Here is a 20,073-nt window from a genome sequence, read left to right on the forward strand (position 1 = left end):
AATGTGACTGTAACGTATTTACGCACTGCATACATATCACACTACAGGAAGATAATGGAAACATCACGCCAGCAAGCAAGGCGTCTGTAGTCAGAAAGTCAACGTCATACAGAAAGACTGCTTGACTGACTACAGTCTTACGCCGTACTGGGCAATATTCCAGCTATATGGCGGCGGTCTGTAAGTAATCGAATCTGGACCAGACAATCCAGTGATAAACAGCATTAGCATCGATCTACGCAGTTGAGTTACGATGGCATGTGTCAACCAAGTCGGCGAGTCTGTCCACCGGATCCCGTTAGTCGCCTCTTACGACAAGCATGAGTAACTGAAGATCAGTTCCAACAGGGATCTTCACGGGTAGCATACAGAAGGAAGACGCTAGGAGCAGACCCTGGTCAACAACAGTGAGAAGTATAATGTATGCTGGTAAAAATATATTTACGTCACGCCAGGGAATAGTCTCAATTGCCCTCCTAAAACGATTCCACAAGGTGTAAAAGACCAAAGGATATCATCGTTTGAAAGAGGCATTACTCAGGGCGAGGGAGGGTTGGTGAATGTGTGAGATACGTCATACAGTTATGAGAGCAGCTGAGTAGACTAGTGGTTAAAGCGTTGGCTCGTCACTGCGAAAATTCGGGTTCGATTCCCCACATGGGTACAATGTGTGAAGCTCATTTATCAATTCTCTTTCCGTGACATTGCTGGAATATTGCTGATGGCGATGGTGACTGAATTCACGACACTCATTTCATTATGGTTTCGGGTTGAACGTCGTGTTTTTGGCGCGTGCATTCTAATACATTTCTGCGACCCTATCTTATGAAAATAAGCTCTTATAGCTAGGTGCTACTACACACACAGCATTGCACGTCAGAACTAATTCAGATCTTTGTAAAACGGTAGTGAAAACTAAGATATTATTTTAAATTAGCATGTAACATTCCTTGTTTGATCCCCTAATTTCCAACACCAGATCGAGTGACAACCAACACTGACGCACTATCAATCATAACACAATAAAACATATTACAACCCATCAAACAGTGAAAAGATGTTTATTCTAATTACGTCAATACCATACAAATATGTAATACTATACTGACGGGCAAAAGAAAGTATACATCCATGTTTGGGAGAGGATACCTTGTGCAAAGTCCATTTCATTTTCGAATATAATATGTTTAAAACAAACAAATGAAAAGAACAGGAAATGTTTAATAGATATTTAGCGGTGATTCATGTGACAGATGTATTATTGGCGGAAGTGGGGTTCCGTATTCTTTCTGAGTCGAGTAACGATATGATTGTCACATCAAGTTTCAAGTATATACTTTCTGTAACACGAGTTCAAACCTGGACAAACGCTGAATACTGCTGTAAAACGAGAAAATTTTGCGATAATGATATTTTTACGAATTTTGCGATAGTCCTGACCTTGCAAACGTTTTAAGACTTTAAAAGTAGTAGACTTAATAAAAGTAAATGCCACAAAACCCTTTCCACCATGAAATGTGTTAACACAGAACGTTTTGAAAGCTGTACTGAGGACTTGAAAGTTGCAAAAACATCTCTGAGTAAAATTCGACCTTTGAAATATTCGTCAAAAGAAAACGATCCGCTATACGATACAAAAGTTCAGAAAAGTAAACAGTGAGGTTAGAGATGTTGATAAGTTGACAAATGGAAAGTTTTAAAGCATGCCTTTAGTCATACAACATTGTGGAGAGTTTTCTGTCACACTGAAACACGCCTAGGAGGATGCTGTTTAGTAGTGTATTCAACGTTGTTGCAGCCGATGTTGCATCCCAATCACAGTATCGAAAATGTTTGGAAAGCATCGCAACAACACCTCCAGGCAATCATTTAAAACAAGCCTACAACACCACAATATGATTATCTATCTCCGTCAGTGGGCGGTTTAGTAGGAAACACACACAACCATAAGCAAAATGATACAGCGGCAGTTATACAGGTATCACCTGAAGTAACAGAATATAAGTGTTAAAAGAAAACATACATTTATCCCGTTTAATACATACATATACGGAACAACAAAAGAAATGCAATTTTCGAAAAATTGAAATCTCATAAATGTAAACATGGATGTTTATGTCTTCTTTTTAAAAACAAACAACCGGAGTCGCATTCCTTTTGCTGTTCAGTATAGAATGGGAACAGTGATGTACATGGAACACAATATGAGTGACTGTGAACATTGGCCTTAGCTGCCGCAACATAACAATGGTGTAAACAAAAGCATACATTTACTCCTTTTACCAAATACCTAGAATGCGTGTGAACATAGGTCTTAGCTGCAGTAACAAAAAAAAGGCATAAACATGCTGTAAACAAAAACATTCATTTACCCCGTTTTCCATATATCTAGAATGAGTATGAACAAAGTTCTTAGTTGTAAAACACAACAATGGTATAAACAAAATTTAATACATATTACATTTACCCCATTTACCATGTCTCTAGAATGAGTATGAACATAGGTCTTAGCTGCAGCAACATGACAATGGTGAAATCAAACACATACATTTACCCGGTTTAACAAAATCAGATTAGGTCTCTACATAGGTCCTAGTATAGAATGATTGTCATAGTCGAGCTTAGGTCATAGCTGTAGTATCACAATGACGCAAATTACAAATATACACTTACTCTGTTTAACATGGACAAAGAATCGAGTTTCAAGCAGTAATGTCATTCTCTCCGTTCTTCACTTGAGAGAGGGACGATAGCCCAGTGGTTAAAGTGTTCGCTCGTCCCGCCAAAGACCAGGGTTCAATTCCCCACATGGATACAATGTGTGAAGCCCATTTCTGGTGGGCTGATGGAATACTGCTAAAACGGTGTAAAACCAAATTCACTCACTCACTTGACACACCTCTGCCGGTCACAATGCATGCTGCAGCAACCACTACGACTACAAGACAGGGACTTGTACCTATTGAGTACTTTCTCGTAACTAGCACTCCACTTCGGCGGCTGAAGCTCTTTGTCCGTACTCAGTCCAAGATCCCTTGAAACATTCAAAATATATTTACAAATGAAGCTTGGTGTAAGGGGGCATATCAAAGAGTAGTGAGCCTAACTGTATTCTCGATTTCCAATGTCTCAAGTTATGTGGGTAATGTGGTTCACGAGATATGAGTCATCACAATGTTTGTGGAATAATTGCAGAAAATGAAAATGGTATGCCAACTGGTACCTCTTGGATAATGGTATGTCCTCAAACAACATCATATAAAATATAAGATATTGGATGAATTATAGACAGGGGCTGTTTTTAAAGACACCTCCAAATTGATCTTCCAAAACTTTGTGTCCAGATGTTCAAGCTGGCACTGTTTACAATAGTTTGAAAGCTGACACTTGTGTGGCCATTCATTATTTAGTTTGAACCCTTGGCATCATGTATGAATAGAGAAACCATTGGAATAAGTTATGTCCTTTTAATTATGCCATCTGGAAGGGGATGGTGTGTATGGCAAAGCCTTTAGGTGTTGACAAAATACATCACGACTTAATAAATATCGAACCATATGCTCCACAGGCCGATGTATTACTTACAATGTAGACGCTGACGTCATCCTTCCCACAGACACATGCGGCCAGGGCGAGGGCACAGGCCGTAAAACCTATGTAACACGTGGATGTTAAGGGCTTGTCCAGCTTGACCCCCGCGGACTGAAACACTGGACCAAGGCATTAACATGAAGATTTTGATGCTATCAATATACAATTACTATCTCTATCACTAAACGTTATTACAGATTAACTACGTAATATGAAACAATATCTGATCCTAAACCTGTTTTAGTTGTCTGGAATGGAAAAAATAAAGTTCGAGGCCTGTTTGGTTGATCCAAGAAGATGGAACCTTGCTCTCGGCAATATACAGGGCTTTTGAAAACATAATTCCGAAATAATATCACCAGAAGGCATTAAGTCTAAGTTCGATTTTGTGTTTACATTCCACCGTTAGGTCTGATCAGCTGTCGAGCCCTGGGGGATAGCCTAGTGGGTAAAGCGTTCGCTCGTCACGCCGAAGTCATGCGTTCGATTCTCGATGAAAGGTCTGAACCCCGTTTCTGGCGTTGCCCGCCGTCATATGGCTGGAATATTGCTAAAAACGGCGTAAAACCAAATTGCGGGTGCTATCATCTTGATTTGATTTGAATTGAATTAATTTTAATTCTTGATTTTCACAGATCCATTCATACAATATTCATCGCTATTGGACCTTTTACGACAAATTAATTATGCTTTCTCTGATAATGGATGATGATCCTTCTTTGCCATAAAAGACACTAAGTGTCAGAAAGTAATTATGTGAATTTCGAATTTAAAGTAGAAGTTCTTGACAGTTCGATGATTCCATACACCCGCCACAAGCACCCGATTTCGTTTTTTTCAGGTTGTACGTAAATAACTGAAGGTTCCTAGGTGACTACGAGAAAACTGAACAGTTGTAAAATTCTCTCTGATAACTCACTTCGGAGTAGCTCGTCTTTTTCTTTAAAGGAAATGGTGTCGTCAGCGTATATGGATGGGTAGTAGATGTTGACGGCTCCGGGAATATGACCGGTCTGAAACGTCAGGCCATCCGATTTCAGTCCTAAAAGTTCCATTCGCGCTGTTTGAACTGTTTGTCAGCAGAATAAAATCAATATCATTAACCAGTACTAATTATAAGGATCCAGCACGTGACTGCATGTGTCAATAACTTATTACCAATATATTTGTGTTAAAAACCCACAGCAAAGTCTATTTATTTACATTTTTGTTGCAAATTTTGCTGTAATGCAGGTGTTAGAAATCAAATACTGTCATGCGAGCGAATCCTGATACCAGCCCACATTAGTTCGATGGGTTTCTAGCGTGAAACTCTGCACAGGAAGTTGAAGCGCCTTAGACGATTGGGGTACTTGTGACCCTTTACCTCACTTGGGTGTTCACTAGTCTCGAGGCAGAGCCCGAGGGACCAGTGAAGAACGTATTCATCGTACCGTTCACCTCAGTGTTCATTTTTAATTGTTTGAAACAGAGGTATCGGATCATAACGTGGAGTACCAGAGTTAGGCAATTTACCTAATACCGACAACGAGAAAGAATAACAAATTTAGAGTTATCTCCCTTCCATTGATTTACATTCGGAAAACCTCTGGGTACATTGAAATTAACAAAAGAGAGCTCAGACAATCTGAAAACGACATCTGTGTATGAGGTAAGGTAACTAGTAACGATAACACCTACATGCTGAAGGTTCTTTCTCTTCACCGTTAAAATGGTAGGGTTTTCTCGTGTCAACAAACTGTCGGCCATCTCCGGGTTTGATGTCATCGTACAGCATTACCAGGCTTTTGTTGACCTTGACCGTCACGTCACCTTTCTGAGAAATATGGTACATTTTTTTCTATCAAAATTTGTCACACATATTTCAACTTTCCCCGTCAACGTCTCACATCACAATTAACAGGTATTTTAAAATGTTTCGCATGTTTTGTTTACAGGCGCATGCATGTTTTGTTTTAGTGCTTTACAGGCGCATGCATGGTTTGATGCGTATTTTTTAAACCTAAATGTTTATCATCCAATACTGGTTTACAGAGGAGATATCGCCTGTAGAAGATCAAGCGATATCCCCTGGGAGATATCGTTTTGTTACGTTTTGAGCTTGAGCTTGACAACGATACTACAAGAATGTTTATCGAAACGTTGCACTCTCGTAATAAAGATGTTGCTGTCAGTGAAGTTTGTCAATTTTGAGCTAATTGTTCATTGGTCAATATTTTCGAATTACTTTCACCTCCCTTAGCTGTTGACAAAGATGGCCTCCGCAATTAAGCCATTTTTGACAGGTGACAAGTCAGTTTGTTTTAAGGACATAGTAGTTTACTTAAAATGCCATTGCATTGCAGATGTTATTCAATAATGTAGCACTACATTTTTATGTCTTGTTTTTATGACGTAATGGTGTCACCAGTTCCCTCTTCCATCACTTTCGTTCACTTAGATGTTTTCACTCACAAGTCTTCAAATGGACTTGCTACAGGCAACGTTTTGTTTATCATCTTTTGAACGACAAATTTAGTGGATGATATATAGATTCTAACCCTCGAGTCATTTCATATCAAATACATGCAGGTCGCCACTCGTTGATAAAATGGGAAAACTCGTGCTGATATAACCGATATAAAAAGACGATTCTATTCCCGGGTGAGATTCTCTGTTTATCGTCAAGTTTCTCAAGAGAGCACTCACCTCATACTCAACCTCCTTATCTGTGACAGGGTAACCTTCCTTCTTCCATCTGACCAGGCCCCCGTTTAAAAGGGACACATTGGTTATACCGTGAAACTGTAGGGAAGAAAATCAGGGCTTTACCAGCCACATGTACGTTATTATAACTGGAGCACTGTCGGACAACGTTTAATTTGAAGTTCAACTCATTCACTCACAATGCTTTGTGACGTTCATCTTTAAAGTGAGATCTGCCCACTCAGATGTCATCTCAGGACATTGCAAACAACTTCGCGTAACTAGGTGCATTAATGTTTCAGGTGTATATTAATTGTTATACCTTATACAGCATCAAAATATCAGACATTCCATGAGATTAAACATCAGTTTTAAAAGAACTATTCATTATCACCCGCCCCGCGTTTAGAGCGAAGCGGGGGATATATAGAGACAGGGAGCCTATATAGAGAGAATATAGAGTATCCCTGATAGAGATTACTAAACGAGTGTGTCAGATACCATTTATCTTACCAGTTGGTAAGATACAACGAGTTGTAAATTAAGATAAATGGTATCTGACAGACACGAGTATTGTAATCTGTTTCTTACACACCTAAAATCTTAACAGTTTGGATCAACCGATGCATATTTAGCCCTTTCTCTGACTGTAGAGGCGCACTGACACATAACGTAACGTCATGAACGAGTGACGTCACTGGGCAGACTACTTACTCCACATACATTTGTAGCCCTATTTATTTCATAAATCCTGGTACATTTTTACAACGCAATCACACAATGAAGGTAGGCGACAGCTATATAGATTTATAAAGTATTGGACACGAACAACAGGTCTGCATTCGGTTGAAGCACGAAAAGCTTATCAATGAATTTTTATCAGGAAAGTAGTCCGTCATAACTCAACCTTAGGTCATCACCATGGAGTAGCCAATTACGGGATTAGAAATCGATCTCACACATATGCGTGATACCAGTTATCTCACATGGGTTTCTCACCCGCGGGTGTGTAAGAAAGTATTAGGCTCCGTCCATACGAACTGGAATGTCTTAAGAACCGTTGAATAGATTCTTTTCATACTTGGTGCCAAAGTTCATTGCGATATGCGAAAGGTCCCAGTCAGATTTGGTGACCTTGGCCTTCATCTAAAGGTCACAAGGGTCTGTAACGTTTAACCCTTGTCAGCGAGGTATCTCAGGAACTGTTCACTGGATTTTCTTCATATTTAACACCAAGCTTTATCTAAGTAAGCTGCAGGGCCAAGCCGATTTGGGTGGCCTTCACGCAATTTCCAAGGTCATAGCGTCATTTTGCAGCATGTTAACCTGCATGGTAAACATGTCCGCTAGATATCTCAAGAGGTGTTCACTGGATTTTCTTCATATTTGTCACAGTTTTATCTAGGGAATGCGCAGAGGTGACCATCACGCAATTCTCAAGTTCATGTAGACATTGAAGATTTTAGCATGTTAAGATTGTAAGCAAGATATCTCAAGAACTGTTAACTGGATTCACAGACTTTAAAGCTTCTCTTGAATGTTTTTATGAGCAATTTCTTTATTACTACTTCAAGCCAAAGTCAAAGTAAGTCTTGAAAATATTTGAACAGCTACCTAGCAAAATATCAAGAGATTTTGACTGGTCATGTTTTTGTTGACATTTAAATTCATCTTAGTCTAAGACCTTCATTTTCATTACTTTTTAGGCTAGTTCTGATTTTTTGCGGCGGGGACTATGTCACCTTTGTGACATTGCTTATTGTCTTCAAAATGACTTCGCCGATAGTCACTTGCACGCCGCCGTCACTATATGCAGATCAAACTAGACTGTTCTCTCGAAGTAAAATAGCACTTGTTTAGTGTTATATTTTTCAACAAGACAGTGCGTCTAACAAATGCTGTACATTTTGCTGACTTCGCTTTTCTCTGTCAATTAATCATGACTTTATGTTTCCAAACCCATCCCATTTTACTGTTCTAAGAAGTGCGATTAGTGACCGTTCATAACTAATGGCTAGGGGATGATGATGATTTTTATGGAGGTTCAAGTACAATGTGAACGACACCCCCAAATCCAATCCCCACCCCAATATTAATGTACAAAGTGACCCCCTGCTTGTCATGTACAAACTTGATGACTCCCCTCCAGAACATGTTCACAAAACTGATGACCCCGCTACCTCCACAGAACAAAATGGGTGACACCCCCTCCCTTCCAAACACTCTTAAAATCACCATCTAAACCCACCCACCAACCCCCAGCCATAAATTATTAACGGCCTCTTAATTCTCTGACTGTTGACATATGGAGTCTTAAACATCCAGATAACATAAGAATAGATTCACAAAATATACCGTTACAGTAAACAGAGAATGGTACGCTACCCTTAACAGCCACCATCCTCGAGCTGCTGCAAATCCGTTCAGTTGAACATTTTCATACACGATCACGTGACTTGATGAGTTAATGCCGAGAGATCTCAAGTAATCTTGAAAAACTCCTGGATCCTGCAGCCCCAAAGGGAGATACTGAGTGAATGGGGCATGCTTTTTTATGTTGAGAAACTGTGCTCCTTCTATATGTTCACTGGAAAATAGAACTTGAACATGCATTCATTTAAAAAAAATACTAATAAAATAATTATGTCAGTTTAAATGTTTATCATATGTGCAAATATATTATCACAAATATTCTTGATTTTGTGAAAGAAAAGAATAAATTGAGACACGTAATCTATAATCTATGCATTTTGCAATCATAAAATGTCAAGGCTTATATGGCAGTATTTTCTAACTTAGTCTGTGCGGTGTATACATCAACGCACCTAAAAAACGCAACCTTTGCAAATTACAAAACAAACATGCTCTACATTATGACATGGCGATAGTGTGCCGTTATCATTACCTCCTAAACCCATCCACAGAAGGTCCGGAAGGTCCAATGGTTGTATCAAAAATTCTCAAATCTTTGTTACCGGCTTTGATTTGACTTGACAGCCATTCCGGAGTCACCAGCGGTGAAACCATTTTGTGCACCGTCGTTAGCTAATTCTGCAGTCCCTTCCGATCAGTGCAAATGACATTGGGAAACTCGTTGTAGTGTAATCGGGCCAGAACGTGACGCGGTATCATCAGTGCCTCAGTACCGAGCGTGCACCTCGCTCTGAGTAAATATCACTGACATAGATAGATATAGCGGACTGCTTGTGCACCTAACGGTGATTCTGTTTCTGTAGAAAGATATGTGTTCCAGGCAGAGCTATATCTGGTTCAAAGTCCAATTCGGTGTAGTCGTATCTCATCAGTGTGTGATCCGGCCTGGACAGATCTAACCAGTGGTTCATAGTCTAAACATGTATACGCGCAAAGGATTGATTGCGTGCTTGCTGAAACGAATTGTGTTAACTTTATGTCCACATTTACGTTAAAATATTCTTGTGGTGTTAAAAATATTCTATGGTCTTAATCCAGATTGGTCATATGCCGTTTTATATCCAATGGTCAATAACATTTCGAAATAGATATATTCTGATGAGCAGGGCAGAGCAGTTGGCAATATTAAACGTTACTGTTTTGGAAGGGTCCTTTGAGCTTCATTTACACGTTTGTCGTGCATACTACACATCTAACTGAAAACATCACCTGTGATGTAAACCGTCCTTTACTACACATATACAGTGGAAGCTGACAAAACCGGCAGGTCGCATAAAATCTTCCATAGTCCCATCCATAGCTTGTACATATACCATCAGCTCTACAATCCAGCACTTTGTCTAAACCGATTATTTCTTCGGTCCCAAAGAGTGCCGGTTTAGACAGCTTCCACTATACTAACCGTACTATACTCTATATATTCCTACAGTGTTGAATTAAATTGGTTGACTGGGTAGCGAAAACCACATAAGTCCTCATGTTGACAGTGTAGACATTTGCATTTTCAGCTGTGAGTAAAATGAACACGTATAACGTATCAGGTGAATAGTACCTGCAACATCTTGTGTAGCGTGTATACTGACAGTCGTCTTGACACACTTTCATCAGTCATCACTGTGTTGACAAGGTTTGACTGAGGCCTTCGCCTGGTGTGGACCTCACTGTTACGCAGTTATATTATCTACTGAATGTTTTATCGGACGTGACAAGGCGTTCTTGCAGGTAGAAACATCACTCCACACGCTTGTTGATAACAAGGCTTGTAAAAATCACGGAAAAGGATATCCAAGAAAATATCTTGAACTAAGTTGCCTCAAAGTTACATTTTCAACCAAACACATTTGGAGACGCATTGGAAACGGAGGATGACATCCACATGTCTTACCGATGACAAAGTTGGTTGGGAAGGTGTATATGCAACACGCAGGACGTGAATCATGAAAACAGATAGAAATATATTCTTCCATCAGATGCAAATTTAATAGTCACAAAGTACAAAACGAAATCCAGCCATCCATAAAAGTAAATTTACATGCAAGGTGTGTGCTGGTTTATTACATATCATTTTAATTTCATCAACACAGACATCAAATCATCAACAGACCTGTAACGAATAGGAGTACATGTGCCTACTTGATGCACTATTAACTGTCTAACAGAGATACGAATACATATTATGTATCTATTGACTGAGATGCTCTGTGACCACTGAAACAAAATTTAGAGAACATGTTTGTAAATAGGAGATAAGTGCCCAAACAATAAGTCGCCTTTGGCAACTAAATTGACTCCCATGACCGAACGTGTACATACCATTGCCCGGCGGAACGCTGTCTGTACTAGAAACGTATATTTGTACCATTACCATGACAACGTCAAACACATTTCGAGACTCCTTTTTGTCACAATGAGTCTATGCCCAGACACATTATTTCTAACAACAGTTGATTATCACACTCTGGTTATCACAGATTGATTATCACGCGTACGCTGCTGCGTTAACATCACTAGGTACAATAGAGCGACAAAATTATTTCCACCAACAAAGGAAAGAGTGAACAGTATGATTCTACATGTTAAGCCACAACCAATTTATGTATAAAGCACAGAAACACACATATGTCATGGATGTAATTAAAGAGCTGCTGCCTTCAAATCATCGCTTTGTTCATAATGTAACGCTTCATTTTCGAGATAACTGAGTCTATCAGTCCAGATTGCCCTAGCCTAGCTAGATTGGAATTTTTGATGCATTTGGGGGTTTGACAAGAGATAGTCGAATACAAACTCGGGTAAAAAATCGATATTCAGTTAAAAATATGACGATTGCCACCCGTGGCGCAACGATCGAGCTACGAAATACGGTTCCATTTCGGCCGTTCGTTATCTCCCTTGCCATAGGAAGACGTCAAACGTTTAACATCCAGAATAAGGGGTATCACTACAAAAGCAGAAGCAGATTCTCAGGTCTAAAGACGTTGGATGATTGTTGTCACTGGACACGCTTTGATCACTGTTTGCACTCAACTTGGGCGGCAGTAGCTCTTTGTCCATACTCCGTCCAGGAACCCTTCAAACATTCAACATATAAGTTTAGATTACACAGCTCGGCAAAACGTGAAGTAACACTAGGATAACTTGGAATTTAAAAAAGGTTAAATGTTACGCATTGGACTAAGTATAAACAAGTTAATGTTTGAAATGGCAGCACGATATGCCGAGAATGGACTATACTCACATAGTAGACGCTGACGTCATCCTTCCCACACACAGCGGCGGCCAGGGCGAGGGTACAGGCTGTGAAACCCACGTAACAGGTTGACGTCACAGGTTTGTCCATTTTGACCCCCACGGACTGAAACACTGGACAACACAACTCATTCTATTACTTACATGGGTGTCCTTATAAATAGACATGTAGAGATTGGAAATGTACACATGAATGTGAGAATGTTATTGATTGACTGAAGTTTGTGGATTAAAGAAAGTCATCGTGAAATACACAAAGGCTAGAATACCGTGACAATCACTTAAATACGTCACAATAGATTTCCCTTTCTGCATAACGACAGGGGTGAAACGGTATCTCGCGGTATTACCAGAACCACGGCTTTTTGCCTTTGGTAAGGCATACTGTAATGTACCCGTCTCAAACACACGCGAAAGCCTGTCAATTGTTCACATAAAACAATTATGGTAACTCACACTGCAGAAGTTGGTCTTTCCCTTTAAGGGAGATGGTGTCGTCCTCGTACAGAGTCGAGTAGAAGATGTTGACGGCCCCGGGGATGTGTCCGGTTTGAAACGTCAGACCTTCTGACTTCAGTCCGACAAACTGCATGCAGAATGTCTGAACTGTGGGGAAAATTAAATACTGTTATAAACCACTGAACTCCTATATACAACCCGTTGACATGAAAACTGTATCATTTAGGTTTTCTGTTATTTGCAAGTTTAACGGTTTGTGACTCGGATATTCAATTATATTGATCGTGGGTAATTTCGACGCACACGTTAACAAATCTTCAAAATGTGTATGTGTTTCATCATACATGTACATTTCAACGTCTCTGTTTATATCAGGCGTAGGTTTGAAAATTTGTAAAATATTAATATAAGTACATTGTGAAGGTTCTTTCTCTTTGCCAGCAAAATTGTCAGGGTGTCGCGTGTCCACGAACTGTCGGCCATCTCCAGGTTTGATGTCATCGTACAGCATTACCAGGTTATTGTTGACCTTGACCGTCACGTCACCTTTCTGCGGGATATGATCAGCATGTATCTATGTTGGCTAATATATCGGTTTGTCTAACATAGGCTATAAATGTTTACAAGGTCTGTTGAATCAAGATGTGTCATTTTCAAATGTACATCATGATGAAAATATTTTTCATATCAAAACTTTAATGTTAAAGTATTTTATTGTCTGAATCGTCGTGGCATGATGTTTCCCAAATGAGCACTCACATTATAGTTGACCTCCTTGTCCGAGACCGGGTAACCTTCCTTCTTCCATCTGACCAGTCCCCCGTTTAAAACAGACACATTCGTTATACCGTGAACCTGTGAAGGCAAAATAGTAACTACAATAACTTTACCAACAAAAGTTTGTTTTAACATTTAAGTGTAAGGACAATGAAGCCATTACATTCCTCGTCACATATTCGTTCCAACATGTTGCTGTAGGGACAATGAAGCCACCACATATTCCTTCCAACATGTTGCTGTAGGGACAATGAAGCCCCCACATATTCGTTCCAACATGTTGCTGTAGGGACAATGAAGCCACCACATATTCGTTCCAACTTGTTGCTGTAGGGACAATGAAGCCATCACATATTCCTTCCAACATGCTGCTGTAGGGACAATGAAGCCACCACATATTCGTTCCAACATGTTGCTGTAGGGACAATGAAGCCATCACGTATTCGTTCCAACATGTTGCTGTAGGGGCAGTGAAGTCATCACATATTCGTTCCAACATGTTGCTGTAGGGACAATGAAGCCACCACATATTCGTTCCAACATGTTGCTGTAGATACAATGAAGCCACCACATATTCGTTCCAACATGTTGCTGTAGGGACAATGAAGCCCCCACATATTCGTTCCAACATGTTGCTGTAGATACAATGAAGCCACCACATATTCGTTCCAACATGTTGCTGTAGGGACAATGAAGCCCCCACATATTCGTTCCAACATGTTGCTGTAGGGACAATGAAGCCATCACATTCCCACAGAACACAAGTATGCTACAAAACGTGCAGGTAATAGGTCCGTAGAAGGGTATATCATGGGCATTCTGCTGAAGCGCACCAGCGTTAGTGTAACGGGGTAGAATTTAACACTGAGTTTACGTATTGCACTTACTTATCAACGTGTAAGTGTGTGTTTGTCACTGATATTCGATGTTCGGTTCGGACCCCGGGCTGGTTCTTGTTATATTTCGTAAATATCAAGCAGAGTATAACTACGATCTGAAATGTTTTTTGGGGGGGTCTGGAAGGAACCTGAGGCAAAAGCTGAAGAACATATTCATATATAACTTTGCTGAATTTAGGATTCTAGTTCAGCAAAGTAACAAAGGAAAATAGTCACACTAGTAAACAGAGAATGATACTTTACTCTTAACAGCCACCATCCCCGAGGAGCTGCAAATCCATTAAGCTGTGCATTTTCGTACAGGATCACGTGACTTGATGCGTTAATGCCGAGAGATCTCACGTAATCTTGAAAGACAGAGGGATCTGGTAACCCAACAGGAAGATACTGAGTGTGGGGAGCATTTTTCGCTATGTCGAAAAACTGGGCTCCTTCTATATGCTCACTGAAAACATATTAAAAATTGAAATAAAGGAGTGTAAATTTTTTAAAGATTTTAATTTTCGAGAAAACATACATAAAGACTGAACTAAACAAAGCTGTTGCTTATGATTATTCAAAGTTCTAATTAAATATCTAACAATGTGTAGACCATTTCAAACTTACTTTCCATGACAAGTAGGGGCGGTGGGGTAGCCTAGTGGTTAAAGCGTTCGCTCGTCACGCCGAAGACCCGGGTTCGATTCCCCACATGGGTACAATGTGTGAGGCCCATTTTCTGGTGTCCCCCGCCGTGATATCGCTGGAATATTGCTAAAAGCGGCGTGAAACTAAACTCACTCACTCACTCCATGACAAGTAGCACGGCGGTAGTTTTGTCATAATATATAGATAAAATCTTATATGCTTTGAAATATACATGTATCTGGTCATATGACCAGTTTCATGCTTTGTAGCCGATGTACAACAGTTGTCTAACGTGACTGAGAAACACTTTTAGTCTATTGAAACGTAACATTGGTCGCACCTCCAAAACGCAGCCGACCTTTTGTGGGACACTGTAAAAATTAGAAATAGACCTTAACATCGTTTTCAAAGCTGTTACCTTTTAAACTCATCTATGGACGGTCCAGAAGGTCCGCGGGTTGTATCGAATATTCTCAGATCTTTGTTACCAGCTTTTATTTCACTGGAGAGCCATGCGGGAGTTACCATAGGGTCGGCCATTTCGCTGAAGTCAATAACAGGTTTACTTGACGCAACTGGTCTGACTGATGTCGTTAGCTCTCAACCCAGCGATTTCGGTTAGTAGGTCAAACTCACGCGAATTCAGCTCCAGCCAATTGACGACTTGTTCAACACTCCTGACACCCCTGAAAATGAACGTTGCTGAATATTGATCGATAAGAGCTCAATACCATCTGGTAGAAAAACATGTCAGGATTGTTAGCTGAAAATTGATACTTGTTAGCTGAAAACTATATTCTTTTAACTTACTCTGCTTCACAACACATGCATTTGCCTTCTTTTTCACTAGAAGCCTACTTTATATTCTACTGAATAAAACGTTTCATCAGAATAGTAGTATCTGTCATTTGTGCGGACTGCGCATGACCGGAAACCATTTCCGTTTTGGTCGCACAACACCAAATGTTTTCTCATATAGACTTCTAAAGTAACCTTATATTTTAAAAAAAATCACCCAGGGTATCAACACATGGGTGCAGTAAGGTCTTTAAACAAGAATAAAATACAGTTTTTGCAAGCAGAGGAAGTGGAACACATCAAACCAAGTTTCTCACCAAATGTCACCTACTTGAAAATATCTTTACATACATAAGCAAAAGTTATGGTGATAAAAATAACAGCACTAAATACTTAAATTGTGGTCTGTTTTAATTACTGGATGCACCTTTTGCAATAAAACAGGGGGACTGATTGCTTTAGCGACAGTTTGCAAACGTAAATCTTGAAGTGAAGTAATGCCTAGATTTACCGGTCATTTGGAAAATAGCAGGCGGTTTCAATGCTATTTAATGTGTCTCAGAGTACCGTAGGAAGGCTTTGACATGGACGCCAGCTGCATGGAACAACATGTAATCGTCCTTGGTCAGGAAGACTCCAGATATCACACCCGCCCAGGACAGGTATATCCGACACTTACGGAACATGCCGCACTCTCCACAACATCTGTAGTGCTGTAAAATTGTCGAACAAAACAGTCAAGAACCGCTTTCGTGACTGATTAAAGATAAAAGAGACTGGTATTCGTCCCAGGAGACCTTTGCGGCCTTACAAGACATCATTGGCAGTGATGCCCAAGACAATCTCACAATTCGACGTAACTGTGATGAAATCATCAAGCCTCATGTCATTCCATTCATGAACAGTCAAAAAGTCATTTCACAACATGACAATGCTCGGCTGCATACAACTAGATTAACCAGAGAGTGTCTTGCCCAGATCTGAACCCAATCGAACATTTCTGAGACAGCGTGATCATCAGCCGCAGACCTTGGGAAAATATCCTAACCTTTTTTGCATTTTTAATCCAACACATTTGTCGCCTAAAACTAGTACCCTAGGATGAAACCCACATATCTCCCGATGACAAAGTGATTAGGGAAGGTCTATATAGTTGATGGAACACGCGGGACTCGATTCAGTTCACTATATAAAGGAAAGACAAATACAGCATTCCTCATTTAGATGCTAATTTAACTGTCATGAAGTACAAAACAAAATATGTACCACACATCAATCCACAAACGTTAACTTACATGCAAAGGTGCGAAACGTGGTTTATTACGCATCATTATTATTAATTTCATCAACACAAACATCCCATCATCATGTGAATGAGTGAGTTTAGTTTTACGCCGCTTTTAGCAATATTCCAGCAATATCACTGCGGGGGACAACAGAAAAATTGGCTTCACACATTGTACCCATGTGGGGAATCGAACCTGGGTCTTCGGCGTGACGAGGGAACGCTTTAACCACTAGGCTACCACCGCCCCCTTCATGTGAATTGTAAAGAATGGGAGTAGATGTGCCTATCCAATACACTATTAACTGTCTAACAGAGATACCAACAGATATTCCTAACATGTATCTATTAACTAGAATGCTGTGTGACCATTGCAACAACATTTAGAGAACATGTTTGGAAACTGGGGATATGTCTCCCAACAGTATCCAACTAAATAGACTTACTTGACAGAACTAGTTTATATTTCAGTAACACACGCAATATCAAGACCGTAGCTAGACGGAAAGATGTCTGTATTTGAAATGTTTAACGTTACCATGACAACTTCAAACACATTCCTCCTGGACTCACTCCCTCATATCGAGTCCACGCACGGACACACGTTATATACCTAACGCCAACGGCTCCGGCCATCTTTTACGTGCAGTAAAAAGGGAAATAAGGATATCCCATTGCATCGAAAAAGATAGGACAGCTGTGGTGTAAAGATTCGTATCTTCTTACATCTAGATTATTCAATCAATTGTTATTTTACGTTTTTGTACGAATTAAGCTAATTTTATGGTAAATTATTTAGTTAAAGTGATTTTAGCTATCAAAGAAATTAGACATGTTTTATTCACACAGCACGTTTGATCTATATATAGGCTCATTTGCATTATAATTTGATTATCTTTAATATGAACTTGTAAGGGATTATTATTATTATTTTGTCTAAAATGTATGATTTTGTTTACTTGCATTTGATAGGTCATGTGTGAACAAATATACACGTAGTTAATTTGTGTGCATGTTTTACCTACGCTACAACGGCGATGAATTTGGTGTAAAGGAGTCTTTTAAATTCTGCCAGTTGATGTTATTGTTAAAGGAGGCTTGTAATTACGATACATTTCACTTTTCAACCTGTATCAGTTACTGAAGTCTTATGGTGTATATTATTGTATCAAGTTATAAGGTACAGGACTTGACAAGTCACCTTGAAATACTAGTAGGACATATGATTTTATACGGTCTATAGGACATGGGGCATTTTATGGAACTCAATTCTAATTCAGAGCTTTGTTTTGTTACAGCTGTTTAATTAAAGACCAGTGTAATATAGTCTGAGTACTGGAATAAATTATGATAATACGATGGTTTCCAGGTCCAAAGACGTTGGATGATTGTTGTCACTGGACACGTTTTGATCACTGTTTGCGCTCCACTTGAGCGTCAGAAGCTCGTTGTCCTTACTCCGTTCAGGAACCCTTCAAACATTCAACATATAAGCTTAGATCATACATCTCGACTAAACGTGAAGTAGGGTAATTCGAAATATATAATCTGAATATTGCTGAATGCGACGTAAACTAAACTCACCCACTGAAATATTACACAGAAACGATTAGATATTACTCATTGGGTTAAATATAAACATGTTAATGATTCAGTTCATTTTGATGTTCTCTGTTGCTTTTCTCAGATGTTCTCTTCCACTTGGGCAGTTCAGCCTGTGTTATAGATTCAAAGTCAAATTTGGCAACACATGCTTGTGCTGTATACGATTTGTATTTCCTGAAAACAAAAGAAAACTGAACAAATGTTTATTTTAAGACAGGTTCAGATTCCCATAGCTACTTCTAAACAGGCCAGAATCTAGTTACTACAGAGGACCTTGTCCTTTTTATCTTGTACAAACACACTCAACATAGGGACTGACGCACTCGGGTTGGATAAAGAAACTGAACGCATTCAACTGTCAAATGTGTACGTGACGACCAGCAACAAGCTTTGTGTTGAAAATAGTGTTGAAGTACTGCTTACACATCGACTTGTTATCTCCCTGTCCATATCGAAGCGGCTATCTGTCCCAAAGTACAGCAATCCCAAATAACAAACGTGAAGCAGATAGCTGACTATCACTGTGAGTTAATAATACTAGATCCAATGATGTACGTCTCTCTTGGTGGGCCGCGACGGGACTTTTTATGTTCCCTGAACTAAACGCTGACCCCTCGAAGCTGTGTTTTCACAGAGTTATTGAAAGCCAAAACGTATACTATCTTTCAACTGCGCAGCCTAGTCAACCTGCCTCCGGTAATCAAATCAACCTCACCGGAGATTGCCCGTGGGAAATGCTGAGAACCCGACCAAAATTATTTTGGTCAAACCAACCAACAACACCCCAGTATTGTCTGTATAAGCGACAGGATAGCCTGAAAATCCAAAAATTACCCGACGGAGCAATATCACCGGGTACAACTCGTTTCCTTAAAATTTGCATGCGCCTTGAGCCAGTTGAACCTGTCAGGAACTTTAGCATGAGAAGAATGCCCAAGCAGCTTCAGACCCAAAACTTCCAATGGACATCTGCGCTAACCATTTTCAGATGGAATCTCTTTCGGTACAGAGCCAACTACCTAACTACCTATCTAAACTTTACCGATTATGTTTTGTTTGTTTGCATGGTAGACATCTTCCCACGTATTTCATCTATCTCTTTTGTCGAAAGTTTGTTTTGAGTTTGCTATGCAAGGTTTGCTTGATTTTTCCAGTTCTGTTTGGTATTTTCCTGGATTTGTGTAGCATGTAGGAAATTTGGGAGGGAACTGGGAGAGGATGGGGAGAGGATGGGGAGAGGATGGGGAGAGGATGGGGATTTCCATATAGGGATATGGGAAGTATGGGGTATGTATACGCATGAAAACCCATGGAAAATCCATTCCAGTTTTGTAGCACCTATCAGCTTTTAGAAGATACATAGGGCTCACATGCATGAGATACGTAGCGTTCGCATGAGTAAGCATATTAGGGAGGACTGCCCGTCTCGACACATGTCACATGATTCAAAGGACGCAGCTAACATGCAAGAGATCAACTGAAATGTTTGATGGCTTGCAAATATTAATCTACAGATATATTCATACCGAAAATAAGGCGCACGTGTGGGTATAATACACATAAATCATTCATATAAGTTTTTCGTGCGCAAAAACCGTAACGGGTGCGCGGAAGTGCAACAAAGATTTTGTCTATTGCTGTGTATGTGTATGTTAGCCCCATGCA

At 39.8% G+C, this 20,073-nt stretch overlaps 2 protein-coding genes across 3 annotated transcripts; both read right to left on the reverse strand.

Annotated features, from left to right (window-relative positions):
• Nucleotides 1–1,042: 1,042 nt before the first annotated feature.
• On the reverse strand, nt 1,043–10,395 carry LOC137278057 (thiosulfate sulfurtransferase-like). 2 transcript variants are annotated; one of them, XM_067810125.1, is made up of 7 exons: nt 9,182–9,525; nt 8,662–8,863; nt 6,280–6,375; nt 5,272–5,407; nt 4,511–4,660; nt 3,586–3,710; nt 1,043–3,034 (listed from the first exon to the last, which is right to left on the reverse strand). In XM_067810125.1, exons 1-7 carry the CDS (start codon nt 9,301–9,303, stop codon nt 2,981–2,983), a joined length of 885 nt encoding a protein of 294 aa, XP_067666226.1. In that variant the 5' UTR covers nt 9,304–9,525; the 3' UTR covers nt 1,043–2,980. The 2 variants fall into 2 exon arrangements, with proteins under 2 accessions (XP_067666226.1, XP_067666227.1); XM_067810126.1 differs by lacking the exon at nt 9,182–9,525 and adding an exon at nt 10,262–10,395 and having other exon boundaries at nt 1,046–3,034; nt 8,662–8,784.
• Nucleotides 10,396–10,665: 270 nt separating this feature from the next.
• Nucleotides 10,666–15,639, reverse strand: LOC137278055 (thiosulfate sulfurtransferase-like). The gene is made up of 8 exons (XM_067810123.1): nt 15,531–15,639; nt 15,139–15,406; nt 14,337–14,538; nt 13,177–13,272; nt 12,832–12,967; nt 12,415–12,564; nt 11,948–12,072; nt 10,666–11,779 (listed from the first exon to the last, which is right to left on the reverse strand). The coding sequence occupies exons 2-8, from the start codon at nt 15,258–15,260 to the stop codon at nt 11,720–11,722; spliced, it is 891 nt and encodes a 296-aa protein (XP_067666224.1). The 5' UTR covers nt 15,261–15,406; nt 15,531–15,639; the 3' UTR covers nt 10,666–11,719.
• Nucleotides 15,640–20,073: the final 4,434 nt, after the last annotated feature.

This window comes from Haliotis asinina, chromosome 3 (assembly GCF_037392515.1).
Source record: "Haliotis asinina isolate JCU_RB_2024 chromosome 3, JCU_Hal_asi_v2, whole genome shotgun sequence".
NCBI lineage: Eukaryota > Metazoa > Mollusca > Gastropoda > Lepetellida > Haliotidae > Haliotis > Haliotis asinina.